Source organism: Lissotriton vulgaris, chromosome 12 (genome assembly GCF_964263255.1).
Source record: "Lissotriton vulgaris chromosome 12, aLisVul1.2, whole genome shotgun sequence".
In the NCBI taxonomy this organism is placed as follows: domain Eukaryota; kingdom Metazoa; phylum Chordata; class Amphibia; order Caudata; family Salamandridae; genus Lissotriton; species Lissotriton vulgaris.
In genome coordinates, this window is record NC_141700.1 from 87,837,202 (window position 1) to 87,854,088 (window position 16,887).

At 47.5% G+C, this 16,887-nt stretch overlaps 1 protein-coding gene across 8 annotated transcripts in view; it reads right to left on the minus strand.

The window, feature by feature from the left end:
- Positions 1-16,887, minus strand: part of ELAVL1 (ELAV like RNA binding protein 1) — a 96,013-nt gene that overhangs the window by 41,928 nt on the left and 37,198 nt on the right. For 4 of the 8 annotated variants that reach the window (XM_086947294.1, XM_086947292.1, XM_086947295.1 and 1 more), the window contains exon 4: positions 16,204-16,251. The exons of the other annotated variants lie outside the window; for them this stretch is intronic. In XM_086947294.1, coding sequence (XP_086803420.1) covers positions 16,204-16,251 — 48 coding nt within the window. The remainder of the gene's footprint in view (positions 1-16,203; positions 16,252-16,887) is intronic. 8 annotated transcript variants of the gene reach the window in all.

Genomic DNA, 16,887 nt, shown 5'->3' on the forward strand with positions numbered 1-16,887 from the left:
CCCCTGTCCCAGTCCACAGAGAGTAGACTAGGAAAGGGGAGAAAAAAAACCGGCCCACAGAGTGCACGGAGACGGAGACTGAGAAAATGAAAGCAGCCTCGCTGTGCGGCCAGACAGCGATTGTCAGCTGTGGGCTCTCCTTCACCCCTACCCTGCCAAGCAATCAAGCTGAGGCTGGGCTGGGGAGGGGTGATTGTTTGCAATAATCGGCCTCCCTGGGGGCCAGGTGTTTCTCAGGCCATTGAGCCATTTGCACCTCGGCCCCCTGGCACCCATGCAGCCCAGAAACGGTGGTAGTCTTAACACCTCGCCCACAGTCCTTCACATTCAGGGCATAGTGGGCGAGGAAGAATGGGTCTTGCTGTGGGGGCCTGGTGATGTTTGGAATTTTTTTGTTTTATTTATTTATTTATGCGATTTTATATAGCGCGGACTTTACCCGAAGGTGTCAGAGCGTTTCACACTAGGAACAGCAATAATACATGAGGAGAAAATTATAAGTGGACAAATTACAAAAGCAAACGTTAAGTTACATGAATCAAAAGTGACAATAGTGAGCAACCAAAATACAAGAGTAGCAAACGATACATTACAGGAGGAAAAAGAGATGTGTGCAGGTTACAAAAGCATACAAAATACGAGTAGAGGTATAATACTGCAATTAATGGCAGACACTCCAGCACAAGAACAAACGTTACGTAGGCAATGGTGGCACTTGTGCAAGTATCTAAAGCAAACAAAAGTGAGAGGTAACAGTGTGTTACAAGAGAAAAGTGACTTGCGCAAGTTACAAAAGGGTACCATACACAGGTACAAGGGTAATACTACAGTAAATGGTAAACACTCAAACTGCCAGAACACACTGGGAAGGCACTTCCCATGCACCAGCTTCACCTCAGCCTCCTCCCCCCTGGCTACCTGGCTACCTTGGATGACCCAGAAAGCTGTGTTTTGTACTCCCCTGCCAGGACATTTTCCCAAGGCCTGGAGGGTTGATTAATTTACTAATTGCAGGGGCCTTACCTCTGTTCATGTGCTCCTGAGCTGAAGGTCTCGGGAGGGCTGAGTAGGTTAGTAATAGCAGGGGCTTTGCTGCTTTTCAGGTGCTCCTGTGCTGGAGGGCTGGAATAATTTTGTGACAAAAAGGGGCCTTGCTATTTTTTTTAGTTGCTCAGCATGTAGGCCATTGTCACCTTGGCCCTGTGTCGTGTGCAAGAACAGTATCCTCCCACTTTCATTCCTTGTCTGTGCAAATGGTGTTTCATGAAAGGGCACGCCCCTTGAATGTGGGCCACGCCCCTTAAATATGGGCCACGCCCCTTAAATATGGGCCACTTTTTTCGTCAGTGCCCGGGCCGAATTGTGATCCCAATCCGACCCTGGCCTGTAGAACATTTCAGATGGTGAAATGATTGAAGTGTATGATAATCAAAGTTTGTAGAGGCAACAAGGAACAGAAATATCTGGTAAAATGGTTTGGAGGGTTTGTTTCCTGGAGCAAGTGTGTACAAATAGTTTCCAATTATTCTCATAAGCCTGTGGCTTAAAGGCTGATTATTAATTTGCATGTACTGTTTCAGGAGCTGAGGATCTCCAGACTCAGACTTCAGGTGCCAATGTGTAAGATTCATTGTCCTGAAGAGAAGGGTGTTACAATGGTCCGTGATATTCTGTGAGGAGGCTCGAGTGTTGAGGCAGACATTTGTTGTGGATGTACAGACTTATTCAGTAGCTTTGAGTACCATATTGCCTCGTCCAAGAGTGTACTTTGAAAGAGTCTCATGGGTGCTCATCTTATTTTCTTCTCTACATAGGGTGTCAGTGAGTGTGGAGGAAAAAACTGTCAGACAAGATAACTTACAGGGTATTAACTGCAGATTATGTGTACCTGGAGGTGGAGCTTTGGCATTTTGTATTCTCCCCAGTGGCTCCTCAGTTGATAGACCAGTAGAGTATCTCCTATTTAATTATATTGCTGAATTACAGGGTGTTCCTCTCCTATTCGTGTGTTTGTTGATGTGCCCTACTAAGCAGGTCAACAAGTTTGTCTACGCTCTGTAATACATTGCCCGGGCAAATAAGTACTGTTAATTATTGTACTGATTAAAGACTGTTTTTGGCCCGGGATTGTCAGTTGACCCAGATGCGCTCCCACCCACTCAAAGACTGTGCTCACCTACAAATGGTGGTCGAGAAACGGCCTTGCCCACCAACAAGGTCCTGATGTTGCGCTGTAACAGTCTGTGCCCAACTATGATCTTGAGAAAGCATAAGACACAAATGATGGATGGAATGCCGATGAATGCGGAACAAATAAAGCATTCACCCCCAGTAAACAGGTCTGGTTTAAATCCATTGTTCTTTTGCACACCATGCCACTCCAGTTTAGACCCAGCCGTAAGCAAATCAGTCTTGACCCTGCTCCTCCTGGAAATAGTCCAGCCCTTACTGCCAAGCCAAGCCCTCCCTGGACCAGAAACAAGCATCCTACGACCGATTTTGGGGTATCACCCCTCATCAGCCAGGCTAGCTTGTCCAGAGGCACAATGAGCCTGTGACCCACATCTGGGCATATCAGGTGCACTTAGGAGTTACCTCAGAAAGTGGCAAACCTTTAGGCACTACTAACTCCCACTCAGGGGAGGTATCCAATCCACTTGCATCCTGCAGACCTCCGAAATCGGGATACAACTCCACAATTTCACCGTCATGCTATTCCTGATCTCTCCTCTTCGAATAGCTTTTGTGCCTCCCTACGGGATTTGATTCTCTACATCGGCGGCTTCAAAGGCGGCATCAGTGACTTCGGAACTGGCATTACAGGAACATCCAATGGCTGAGTCGATGGAGCCGGTTGTGGATGAACCAGTGCCGGATCGGATCCAGACGGTGCTGGGGATTAATCATTCAACAAAGGATCACGACCTTTCTGCAAAGTCACCGGCAATCTATGTGCCGGAGGAGGCAAGGTCAAAGGAGACGTGGGCATGAATGGCAAGACAGGAGCCTGCTGGAAGTTAGGTGGGAAACCAAGCGAATAAAGTAGCAGACCCATGTGGCATGCGGACACACCAGTCAGGAATGCTGGATAGACCAAATCCCTGTTCGAGGAGTCCGGCACCATATGAGGAAGCACCAAATCGGAGTGAGTTCTCGGCCCTGGTGCTGGAGACTGAGTTAGATTTCATCTCTACGATGCAGTCTTGGACTTGAGCACACCAACTTTCGGAGACCCGCCCTTAGAAGAGCGATGCAGACCCCCATGGTGCCGCTTCTTATGCCTTGAAGTATCAATCAATCAGGACATTTGTAAAGCAAGCTACATACCTGTGAGGGTCTCAAGGAGCTGGGCGGGTGGGGGGTGCTGCTATTGGTCGAAGAGCCAGGTCTTGAGAAGTCGTATGAAGGCCAGGAGGTCTAGGGTCTGCCGTAGGTTGGTGGGGAGGGTGTTCCAGGTCTTGGTGGCGAGGTGGGTGAAGGATCTGCCTCCGGCGGTAGTTCTTCAGATGCGCGGCACTGTGGCGAGGGCGAGGCTGGCGGGTAGGGGTGTAGAAGCTGAGTGGTTTGTTGAGGTACACTGGGCCGGCGTTGCGGAGGGCCTTGTGTGCGTGGATGAGGGGCTTGAAGGTTATCCTCTTTTTGACGGGGAGCCAGTGTAGGTCTCAGGTGGGGTGTGATGTGGCTGCCGCGGGGGATGTCGAGGATCAGCCATGCCGATGCGTCTCGGAGCTTGTTTGATGATCCTGCATAGAGGGCATTTCCGTATACCAACCTACTGGAGACGAGGGCCAGGGTTACTGCTCTTCTCGTTTCGGTGGGGATCCACTTGAAGATCCTGCGGAGCATCCGTAGGGTGTTGAAGCAGGATTGAGGAGACGGCGTTGACCTGTTTGGTCATGGAGAGGGTGGAGTCTAGGATGACCCCCAGGTTGCGTGCTTGGTCGGTGGGTGTCGGGGCTGTTCCCAGTGATGTCGGTCACCAGGAGTCATCCCAGGCTGAAGGGGTGGATCCGAGGATGAGGACCTCCGTCTTATCAGAGTTCAGCTTCAGTCAGCTGTTCCTCATCCATTTGGCGACGGCTTTCATTGAGGTTGGTTTTGGTGGTGTGAGGGTCTTTGGTGAGGGAGATGATCAGCTGGGTGGCGTAGGAGATTATGTTAAGGTTGTGCTGACGGGCGACGTAGGCGAGGGGAGCCATGTATATGTTGAACAGCGTTGGTCTGAGGGAGGAGCCCTAGGGTACGCCGATGATCTCGGTGGCGGTGGAGCTGAAAGGGGGGAGGCAGACGCTATGCGTCCTGCCGGAGCGGAAGGATGTGGTCCAGTCCAGGGCCTTCTCTTGGATCCCGGCGTCATGTAGGCGGGTTCCTAGTGTCTGGTGGCAGACCGTGTCGAAGGCGGCTGACAGGTCCAGGAGTATGAGGGCTGCTGTTTCTCCGTTGTCGAGCAGGGTCCTGATGTCTGTGGCGGCGAGGAGTGCGGTTTCGGTGCTGTGGTTGCTGCGAAAAACGGACTGGGATGGGATCAGGATGTTGTTGTCCTCGAGGTAGCGGGTCAGTTGCTTGTTGACGATTTTCTCGGTGACCTTCGCCGGGAGCGAGAGCAGGGAGATGGGATGGAAGTTCTTGAGGTCCTTGGGGTCCGCCTTGGGTTTCTTGAGTAAGGCGTTGATCTTGGCGTGCTTCCAGCTTTCTGGGAAGGTTGCTGTCTCGAAGGAGGTGTTGATGACTTTCCGGAAATGGGGTGCGATGATTGTGCTGGCTTTGTTGAAGACGTGGTGTGGGCATGGGTAAGACGTGGGACGGAGCTCATGATTTTGATGGTTTCACCGTCGTGGACGTTGGACCATGCAATGTGGGGGTCGCAGGCATCCGCGATCCGATTGGATTGGTACCTAGATCTTAGATGACCCCTCTTCTGCTTCTTGGCCCTAGCCATAAACGTAGCCTCCCTTTCTTTCAAGGCCATAAGATTCATCTGCTTACACAATGAACAATCTTCAACGTCATGGTCTGATGAGCACCAGGGGTAGTCCTCATGCGGGTCTGTAATGGACATTTGTCCACCGCGTTCCCTACACAGCTTGAAATGTGACTTCCTCGGAGACCTCTTCACCAGCTACAAAAGGTGCAGCAAGAGAATGAAGAAATCTCCCAAAAATAGAGAGTCTGGAAAAAGTGTTACGAGTTGAAGGCCTGGAAAATAGTCAACGGACGTTAACACACAGACAAGGTCCTCTGATGGCGTCATGCAGAGTTGCGTGCGGAGCAGATGCATTGCGACGTCCTCATCAACCTGGGAGAGCTATGGAGAAAGGTTTTCATGGAATGCTGTGCATTGGGATAATTCAAAAGGTGAGGAATCCACAGGCAGATATATCCATCAGAATCAGGAGTGATAATAGCCGGTAGGGGCAGACAGTGGGTCTCGGTCCCGGCTTGGGCAAGACCACGATTAAGGCTTCTTGCATTATGTCAGGGAGTGTCCTATCGTCCTAGCCACGTTGAACATCTCCAATAAATATTGAGCAATATGGGCTAAGAGGGTGGCATACTACTCGATTGTCAGCCCATCTGTGCCCAGCGTCTTGTTCCGGGCAATTAGGGCATTTGCAACCCACATTTCTTCCAATTGAAGAGGTTCATCTAGGTCAGCCCTTTGCAGGGGGAGACGGGGGGGGGGGGGGGGGGGGGGGGAAATAAAGTCAGTGTTAAGTCTCGAAGAAACCCATGTGTCTGCTTTGGAGGTGGAGTGTCCACCATCTTGTACATCGATTGGTAATGACCACAGAACTGCGTTGATGGTCGCCTGCGCTGTGATCAGCGATCCCTCGTCTTTCCTAATTACACAGATCGATGACAGTCGTTGATCGTCCTTCACAAGCCATACTAGTAGCCTCCCCGAGCAGTCTCCCTCTATGTGGGACACGGTTATGCGCAGCTTATAATTGTGCTTTCCAAGTTGCGCCTCTGCTTCATCCTGCATCTTATACACCGAAACAATCTACTACAGTTCAGGAAAGAACTCAAAACCTGGTTATTCACTTGTACTAAACTGGCTGGTTGAATTCCCGGTTGCCCTCCATGGTAGTAAGCGCTAAAACGCCACGGCATACATGCGCTCTATAAAAACCTACATTTAATTTCATTGCTTCGTTTACACATCTGCTGAAACTGCTCGAAGTTGCAGTGCGGTTTGCCACCTGTTTCCAAAGGTCGCAATTCCCATTCAAGAGCCATCAATTCTCCCTAGTGGAGTCCCCCACGGTTGCCACACAGTGACCCCACATTACTTTTTTACATTCCACTCTAGTGCTCAGAAGTGTGTAGAGCCATTGTTTAAGTCAAAATATTGGGTAATGCACTTCGCCATGTCTTGCCTAAATGGGGGGTCTGACAGCGCTTCCATTTGCCTCTTTGTCTGCATCTTCCAAGTAGTTATCCTTGGCCGCGGCCTACCCCACTCCAGGGTAACCTGTAGGGGGGCAGTGATCCAAGAGGGTAAGTACCAAGTACTTCAATAGTAGCATTAGCGCACCCAGGTATGAATATCATGGACCAGAGAGTAAAACACAAATTCTCAATCTAGCGGAGGCCAGAGTCTCCGAAAACCATGGAGGTATTGCTGTGCCAGCCATCTTTTGAAGTTTTGGGTTGTGCAGACGCATGGAGCATTATGTGGGGCGGTGTTGACAGAGCGCTCAGTGGCATTATCTGCCCCCAGAGTTAGAAGAAGTCTGGACCGCAGGAGGGTGAAGAGATGTGGGCTGTGTTGTGAGGATGTCGCTACTGCTCAAGCCAGTTCTGCAGCTGCCTGGTCTAAGATTGGTCTTGCTCTGGCGTGCCCAAGTTTCCTGCTATACCTTTGGCCGAAAGGTCAGGATAAGCTGCAATCACTACATTTCTGTATTGTTGCAGGATTAGGTCTTGGTCCCTGTAACGGAGTAGCGGGTAGATGAGTTGTCGAGGAGGCGCTCGGGGTGGTGGCGGTCTGCCAGGGATACGGTGCACTCGCTCCAAGGAGCACATTTTTGGGGCTTTATTCTCCAGGACCGTGGTTATCAGCCAAGTTTCCATGAACAGCTGTACAACTGGGTCCCTCTGAGCACTCGGGAAGCACAGGAAAGTGATATTGTGGCGCCTCAAGCGTCCTATGCCCTACAATGGAACAAGGCCACCTCTTCTTTCATGGTACTCAATTAAGTTTGTAGTTCTCGGACCGTGGGGTGCATGGATGTCAGAGTGGATTCCACATCGCCTACGCGGTTCATTGGCTTACAATGGTCCGCCCTCAGGAGGTTCACACAGGAGACGGCATCTATTTTCGCCTTTGCGACGTCTTGGTTTCCATAATAGTACAGAGAATCTTCTCTAATAGGGCGCGCGCATTGAGGGCGACTCCTATTTGCTGCAGGGTACCCACTGCAGTGTCTGTGGAACCAGAGGGCGGCGTTGGTTCGCCATGACTGGGTGTCAATCTTTGTGGATCTGGGCTTTCCCATCATGATCACATTAGATGGAGAAGTGACAGCTAGATCACAGGAGGACTGTCCAATTTTCAGGTCTATTTTTCTGGCATTACAGAGGCAATCAGTGGAGTCAGAGGAGAGTATGCTGCCTCGGGGGCCTTCCCGCAGAATTATTGGTCAATGAGAGATCACCCGTCAACTAGTCGCCCAGAGTCAGATGCTTAGCTCGTACATCAACACAGTCTTGTAGGGCATTGCCTCTGCCTTGGCCCTGCAGTCCTTCGAGCCACAACTGTGGGGGTTAGGGGAGGGGGAAGCTGGACTTTGTTGGTGCAGGCAAATGGCGAGTTCTGGAAAATCGTCCTCCTCGGGCACTCGCACAGATAGCACCAAAAGAGGATCGTTGGAGCGTACATCTGATCCATCCAAAATGTTCTCCCAGGGGCAGGAGTGCGCAGCGGAGGTCTAATCCAGGTGAAGCAATGGCTAGGGCTTCCAACAAGTGCAGTGCCCCAGCCTCAAGGGGCCAGGCTCTCATGAAGTGCTAGGCCCCCACAGGAGTCCCCAGCCACCTGGCCACTCAGGTACTCTGCTAGCAGGGGCGATGCCAGTCCAATGTGGGTCTTCCTGCAGCTGTGGGGCCTCTCTGGGGCTCCTAAACACTCATTATTTAAGGATGGCCCCATGTCTCTTCAAGTGCTTCACTCAGCCACCAGCCTCTGCAAGCTCACTTGGGCACAGTCAAACAGTTGGAGGGAGAGTGCCCTACCATGTCTCTCTCAACCCCCCCCCCCCCAACCCAGCCACAAAGGTACCTCAAAGACTTGGGGGAGGGGTTGCTGTCCTTTCATTCCTTGATAGTTGGAGGGCCCACTCCAAGTATCATGCGCTGCAGGCATCCCTTCTGCAGGGCTGCCAGTCGTCCACTGCACAATCTTGCCGACGATCCAGTCACCACCTCTGCAGCACAGGGCTTTTGCAGCTGAATTTTTGGCAGGCCTCGCATGATTGTTGCACAACAAATCATGGCGTGCAAGCAAAGTTAACCCCCATGGTCAACACAAACTGTGCCTGCCCCGTGCAAAACCACCTCAATTAGTCTGGGCCCCAGGTACCATGCATCGCTTGTGATCCTTTTACAGAGTGTTTCATTGCTCCCACTACCAGCAGGTATTGTGGCTCCAACACATCCTCATGGTTAGACCCGTCCTAGGTTCCCGGATGTTGATCGTTCCGCCAACTGCAGCACTCTGGCACCCACATGTACTCAGTCCTGGGGAGGACCGTTTCAGGCAATCGGTGAAATCGGCAAGCTGGCTGGCCTTGATTGAGCAGGATTATCGGACTAACTCTGAGCTCACTTGAAGCCTCCGATATACCGCCATCTTGCCACACCCCCATGACTCTTAAGGTATTTATGGCTAAACAAGACAATAACATTTTTTTTATTAGATAAGCAACATGCAAATAACCACGTTTTGGGGGACTTTTTCATTAAATGCAGCATAGTTTTAAATAACTGGTGAAGAGAAACTGCACTAGGGAAATTTTCAGCAAAGCAGACAAAAATGATTTCAAAGAAAGAAAAAAGCATTTCAATAGGAACTCAAGCACAGCTCTAAACTATATCCACTGTCCATTATCCTTGCACAAAAACAGACGGTTTACTGTGTGGCTAAGCTTTGGATGGGAAAGTATGCAAAAGTCAGCCTCTGCTATGCAACAATGCTATCGGATCCTGCTCTTTTATTGTTGAAGAAAGTATGAGGACTTAAAAAGCCATTTTAATTGGACTGAACTTGGAAAATACCTTGTTTCAAGTTTTCATGCATAGCTGCAATATTTTATGACAAATCTTAATATAGAAATCTAGAATATCATGGGCGCGTTTAGTAACCAAGAGGGATTCTTCAAGGGGAGGCTTCAAATAAGATTTTTTTCCTCAACTCGAGCTCTAATATGCCTATTCATGAAGATATGCATTTATTACCAACTTTAAAGAATAATTACAACTCATATGAAATGATCCAGTATTATTTCAACATAACAGGTTGAAAATAGCAACCCAAAATCTTCCCATGTAACTGAATAATGGAGCGCAAAGTTGCAGAACAAATGAGGAATGTTTAGAATGTAAATATCTTTGAGGTCAAGCCAATCACAAAGTATGAGATATTCGGGATAAAGAAATTAGCATTGATAAAGCCAATAGGTCTTGCCTTTATGATGCTTTGCCAATGCTTGCTTGTAAATAAGTTAAAAAAAATAAATTCAAAATACCGCAGATCAAAATAATTTTTATGGTATCCTGCAACTCTCCGCTAAATTCAATTCTTACCAAAAGGTACAAAACTAAATTTAAAAAGAATAAGTGTCAGAATTTAAAGGAAACCCCTATCCAAGGTCTAATTTACTTTCCTCGGAACTGAAACAAATGCTAGCACTGTTTGGCCCTCAGCAGCAGCCAAGTGAACAGATTTACGGGCCTCCAGAAGACACATCTTTGCAGTCATGTTAACTATAACTTTAGCATCAAAGGCCAGTTATTTGAGAGCTGCTGCTCAATTTCCCCCCAGTACCATGAAGGCTGCCTTTGTGGTCCAATGAATGAACTTTAATGCAACAGGTGGAATGCAGGGGATAAACTCAAATAAATATATATATATAATGTGTGCTTTTTTGTCAAACCCTGCTTAAAATAACCATTTCTGTGCAGACGAGTTGGGAGGAATGGGGAACAACAGTGCCTAAGTGGTGGCGATGTGATGGGTGAGGTAGCACCTGCAGAAGAAAACACTTGCTCTCCCATTAAGTCCACTAAGAAAAATAAAAAGCATTTGTAAGGCAATAGGTCTCGCATTTGCGAGAGTTTGAGCTATTGGCATTGTAGATGACAATGCCTTTTATTTATGTGTTTTGAAAACTTGCAAGCGGTGTGTAAATACGCACTTTGTACTTATTGAAGCAAGGGAGGCAGTAAAAGAGGCGCAGTTACTGCCAGCCTTGCTTCTCGTAAGCAAGGACTATAAACACCGCTTGCGCGTTTTCAAAACACAAATAAAAAGCATTGTCATTTACAATGCCAATAGCTCAAACTCTCGCAAATGTGAGCCCTATTGCATGCTTGTTTAACTTCCCATGCTGTCTGCTCAGATGTTGGCTTGAAAATCATTAAGGTGAGTGCTAAAAGTCTCACAAAAATCCAAATTTTCTGTATTTTCCCCGATCCAAATTTTCTGTATTTTCCCCGCTTTAAAAAAAATATATACCGACAGGAAACATTTTCTGTCTCTATCTGTAAAAATCTGTAAAAACGGAAAACTGGGAGCTGTATGATTATAAAAAAGTGTGAATGAGTAAAAAGTGTGTTTCCCATCCTTCCACGAAGCTCCTGGGACTTCCCCACCCCCCTTTCTAAAGGACAGGGCCCAGAGAAGTAGAAAATGACCCCCGAGGATAAAGATTGAGTAACCCACAGGTCACGCCTCTTTTTTCCTCTCACTGGGTCACGAGGTTTGTAGTTGAATGGCTTTCTTGGATATCTCAGCTATATTATGCTACGGGTGTCTTTGAATCGGTATTTGTGTAGCAATGTTAACTGCTGAAAAAGTATAGCTTCAGACAGCTCGAGGTAATAAACTGCTGAGACCCCTGAGGTACAGATCTTAGCTCGTGATGCAGTCAGAAAATACTTCAGATGGAACTAGACAGTTCTGTTTAATGTTAGGATTGTTTAAAAGAGACAGATGGGATAATATGTAGCTGTCTCTTTAATAAAATCATGTTTTTCCTTCAGTAAAGTGAGGAACGTTAGCATTTATTAGCAGAAAGTGCATGAATCATACCATGATCACGTTTGGTACCCAGAAAGAGCCCATGGCGACAACTGCGCTGTCGCCGACTGTACCCCTGCGCAAACTCCCGAAGTGGTAGTGACAGCTCGCGCTGTTCTTCCAAACTCTGCTGCACATATCTCAGTGAGTAGCGTGTGCTGCGGACAGTGCGGATTTGCTGAACACGTATGCATGCTCCGCTTCAGGTCACGTGCACGGCAGGACAGAATGGTTTTGCTTCCCCAGGATGTGAAACGAGATGTCGTGTGTGGCGACTGTGGAGTGATATGGCATTCCTAGCTGGACCTAAAGTACGTTGGCCCGACTTTGACTCCCTTACTTGGAACTCTCGTCACTTCCTGGTGCTCAGGGGAGCAACCTTTTAAGTACGTGCATAAGATAAAATGTTCACATGGCGGTGAACGCTCACAAAGCGGCACCGGATTAAAAACTGAAAGGCTGCGCATTGAGGGCGCGCTATCAGGTGACAGCCTGTGGTGGTGAGAGCGTCACGTAATTGCTTTCGGGAAGGCGCGGTTGAGGTAGAAGGTTTTTAGGAGGCTTTTGAATTTTGGAAAGGAAGGGGTGGTTCTGATGTTGACTGGGATGGCGTTCCAGATTTTCGGAGCATTTCCTGCAAAAGAGCAGGCAGCAGTCTGGTTCACGTGTTTTTTGGGGAATGAGTAGGAGGAAGTTGGAACTCCTGAGGCTTCTTGCTTGTCCGGCTTTCTTGAGTTTGGAGGCTAAGTATTTCGGTTTCCCTGTGTGCAGGGCTTTGTGTGTGAGCAGGCAGTTTTGAAGCTGGCCCGCATTTCAACTGGGAGCCATTTAAGATCTGAGTGCAGGAGTAATGTGGTCAAAATTCTTGATTCTGGTGACCATTCTGGCTGCAGCATTGAGGGTGGTTTTGAGCGGGGCTAGGTGAGAAAGAGCTGTACCAGAGAGAACTGCGTTCCCATAGTCCAGTCTGGACAACACCAGGGATTGGGTGGCTTGCTTGAGGTCAGCGGGAGGGATGAGGGGTTTGATTCCGTTGAAGGGCTTCAGATTGAGGAAGGCGCTCTTGGCGGAGTTCTTGATGTGATTTGACATGGATAGTTTGTGGTCAAGGTTGCCAGGGTGAGATTTCCGTTGAGGGAATCAATGGCTTTCAACCATTCAACAATTTGCGGGTTTTCTTCCTTGTTGGAGACGAGGAGGATCTCAGTTTTTTCCTGATTGAGTTTGAGGTGGTTTGTTGATAGCCATTCTTGGACTTGGAGGGTATTGTTGAGTCTTTGAATGTCATTAAGGGAGGAGGTTTCCAGGTAGATCTGTGCATCGTCTGCATAGAGATGAAAGGGAATATTCACTTTTTTTTTAGAACGGAGGTGAGAGGTATTTAAGAGGGAATAGGGACGAGGTTGTGAGACGATGGCTTGGAGGAGGAGATAAATTTGAGGATCTCCGCTTCTGAGATGGGGTCAAAGGAAGACCAGGTTGTTGCTGGTCGCCTTTGAGGTGATTTCGCTTGTTGGAGAGCAATCTTTAAGGTCCAGAGAGTTCCATCAAGTTGATTTTTTCGTTAAAGAAGCTGGCGAAATTGTCGCATAAGGTTTTTGAGGGCTGGACGAGGCTAGTCGTTGGCTTGGATGTTTGTTTTCTAATGATGTCAAAGAGTTCTCTTGATCTGTTTTTGGCCTTGTCTAGCACGGAGCAGAAAAAGTTGGATTTTTCGTTATTGATATTGTGTTCAGGGCTTTCTAGCGCCGGTGCAAGGCGGAAACGCCCAACATAAACGTTCCGCAGAGGCGACATCTAATCCAATAAGCATTTGAGCTGCCGACTTTGGGAGCCAGGTTCGAGTCTCAGCATCAGCTCAGCACCCTGTAATTGTGGGCAATCACTTAATCTCTCCGTGCTTACTAAAAATAAATGTGTCCTTGTGTAGTGCAACCGGTGCTCATGCCGACTGGTAGGAGGAGGCAAATACAGCCCTTTCGTAGTGGTCTCGGACAAGCCGAGCAGACCTGCATCATGGGAACTCATCCGGACAGCGCAAACCGATGATTGCATCGGGCAGTCTCCACAGAATCCGATCCTAGTCACTCCCACACGCGGCTGCATCAGTGCACCATGCAAAGCCTCCTGACACTTTCCCCGCCTCCCGCCCACCACAGTCCCTGTGCCCCCATCTGCTCATCAAAGTGCATCAGCGCTTCACCTACTGAAGCAAGCGGAGTCTTCTTGTATCTGTGATAAACTGCCTTCTCCCCTTGGATTTTTCCCACTTTCGTTCGTACAAGCACGTAGCTATACTACTGGTGGTTGTTGCTTCATTTTTGTACTCCAGGTCAGAAATGCAAATACGACGTGTGTCGCATTGTGAACAAGGGAAAGTGAAATAGCACCATGCACGCGGGAGCGCGCACATCGGCGTGGCCTGCGGCTCGTGTCCAGTGGCAGCGCCTGCAGACTTCGCCGTACTCCTATGGGTGCTGCGCAGCTCGTGCGGCCCAGAGAGGGGGCCGCTAGGGCGCCCAAGGCGGGGACACATGGCACCTGTACTACCATCATAACCGCTCCGCCTTTCTTCCACCCTGCGCACCAGCTAGGCTCGGGGACATGGAGAATATGAAGCTTAAGTTTCCACCCCTGCTGCAGTCTGGAGAGGACTTCGAGGTAAGAACCCCAGAGGTGCTGCTGCTGATGATCAGGGGTGTTGTGGGTATTTGTGAATGATGCCAAGGTGTGCTGTGATTGCCAGAGAGGAGCACTTCGGCACGCGCCGACGGGCCGTGGATCCGGGGGGTGGGTAGAAATTAAAGTAACGCTTTATGAGGCTTGCGAGGACAGAAGGGCGACAGGAGACTGGCACATCGCGCTACGTGCGCGTTCATGGCGCGTTCCCGGCCTCCATTCGCCCTGCGCGTGCCCATCTCCTGTCCCCCTTCCGAGGCAAGTCGACAACAGATCTCGCTGGTGACGCAGCGCGAACAGGTGCGAGACCTTAAAAAGTAGTTCCCTGATGTGAGCCATAGAAGCACAGCAGGCATCCAATCAAAGGATGATTAAAATGCTATGCTTCAGGGAAGAGACCAACGAGGAGGAAGGAAAGCCACTGAATAAGGAGCACACAAATATGAGAGACAAGTCAACTAATTACAAGCAATGGGCTGACTTAACGTGTATTGGTATTGTTCGCAACAGGTCTTTTCAACCAGATGTAGCTAACAACTGTCGACAGGAGATACCTAAAAAGCATGATACACATGGATACATGGAGTTACAGTAAGTCTTGGTTCCTAGGACTTACCCCCTCCCCCACCAAAAAGGAATCCTACCCCTCCCCCACCAAAAAGGAATCCTACCCCTCCCCCATCAAAAAGGAATTGTCCTTCAAGCTGTTCTTATTTTCCTTATTCCTAGATGATTTTTGAAGCAATATAATTAGTTGAACTTTCAGCGCAAAAACCACCCTGTTCTTGGAAAACGATGCAAGAGAACGACTGGTGCCGCTGCTGCCTTAATGCATATACAATAGTATGTAAAAAATAAAATTAAAATTAAAAAAATGTGCCGACAATGCCTTTAAAAGCTTTGAGTAATCAACTTTTTGCTCATGAAATGTTAGAGTTCTTGAAACTTCCAGGTTTGGCTTCGTTTCCACCTTCTGGTTGTTTATGGTAGGAATTTTGGTGCACGATTGGGTCTTTAGAATACTGTAACATATAATGATATGTTACAATATGTTAAAAAAAATATTCACACCCCAGCTTTCTAGAGTCAGTTATTTTGTGCTGTATGGTTGGCCTTATGGTAGTGGACAGGGTGCTCAGAAAAAACCCACTGGTACAACCTGACTTGGATATAGTGGTCACTGTCAAATCAGCAAAAACTGTTCATTTCAAGCTTTGAAAAGCACAACCATAGCTGTCCAGGTTCGTGACAGTGTCTCACAGTATACAATCTACATGGAGACAGCGAGAACATATTTTAACACACATTTGGTGGACTGAGCACAGATTGCTCCTTGGAGTCTGGGAAGAATCTTTTACCCATCATAGAAAGCAAGGTATTTCCGACACTGTACTGATAAGTACACTTCTTGTGACATTTCCTGTCACAGTCTACCACATTCAAAACAGCGCTAGTTCATCCAGGGTGCCATGCCATGGAACGTGCAGTCATCTCGATGTCAAAGGACTTTTCTATACCTCCAGTGAACATCGCTAAAGGTAAATCGAAGGGCATTGAAAAAAGAAAGGAAAATAAAGTTTCCTCCGATGTGACGGCAGCAAAACCATAAGGTTAGCCAAATAACAGGCTTTATAATTTGTAATTCCCTGCAACTATATCAGTTTAACAGACTGAACTGTAGCAAGATAACATTTCTGTAAGTTTCGTGCAATTTGGTGTTTCAGGCTTCATGAGTTTAACACGAGTTGAGAAGACTCCCTTGTTTTTTGTGTCTATATACTTAATTCCTGGAACTACTTTTCAGAGTGTTTGTGTAGAGGTAGAAGTAAATCGTTAAACCAGTGGTGCATTTAGGTCATAGCGAAGTAACATTTATGAGGCACTTCCTTAAATGTTGATGGAATCACTTTATCAGAAATACTTTTCAAGTGGATAGTTTTAGTAATAATACTGGAAATCAGTTTATACTAGTTGTTGTTTATCTTGTTTGATAGCATTATCTGCTTAATTTAAAACTGGCAGAGGTCAAAATGGAAAACTATTACAGCACCACGGCCTGTTTTTAACGTCTCCTGGGGAGTCCCCACTCAAATTGAGGAAATGGGAGAATGTTTTTGGTCATCATACCTAGTTGTGGGGAAGAAAGGTAAAGCCAGAGAAAAAAAACAATTTTAAGGACGTTCTGATAGGGAGCAGACAGGTAACTTATTTTTACAACTTACCCGATCTTTCAACAGAGGAAGGTGCAGATGTGAACGTACAATCTTCAACTGCAGTCATTTGAGAATGAGGAGACAAAAGGAGGGTGAAACTATGAAGGTGTATCCTACAGTTCTCAGGAAATTATGCGCACTTTTGGGTCATCAACCGAGGAACGTATCAGCGATCAATTTATGTTAAAGTAGACTTTGGATAAAGTCCATGAACTACATCTAAAAGATGACCTATCAACAAGTAAAGTTTTAACCACTGTAAAGGGGAAGAATTTGCTCATTTGCTTATATTCATAAATCATAGAGGAACAGACAACAAGGTAAACATAAAATCTGTTTATATTAAAACCAAGGATCTAGAAAAGTAGAGATACTCAAAATCACACAAATCCCCATGCTTTCGTTGCGAGTTAGTTGGACAATGGGAAGATAGCAAAGAATGGGCAGTTCTGGACTCAATTTATAATGCTTGCAGCAAAAGGTGACATTAGGTTTGTGAAAAGAACATATTGCAGTGGAAAATGGTAAGAATGGGAATCATCCAATTGAAATTAGGGAAGTAGAATAAATTCTAGATTTTTTGTGTGTAGTTTTATGTAGCGCAATCTAGACCCGAAGGTATCAGACAGTTTTACATGAGCACCAGTTACTTTACAGGCAGACATTCATTTTAGTTGCGCACTGGGAGATTAA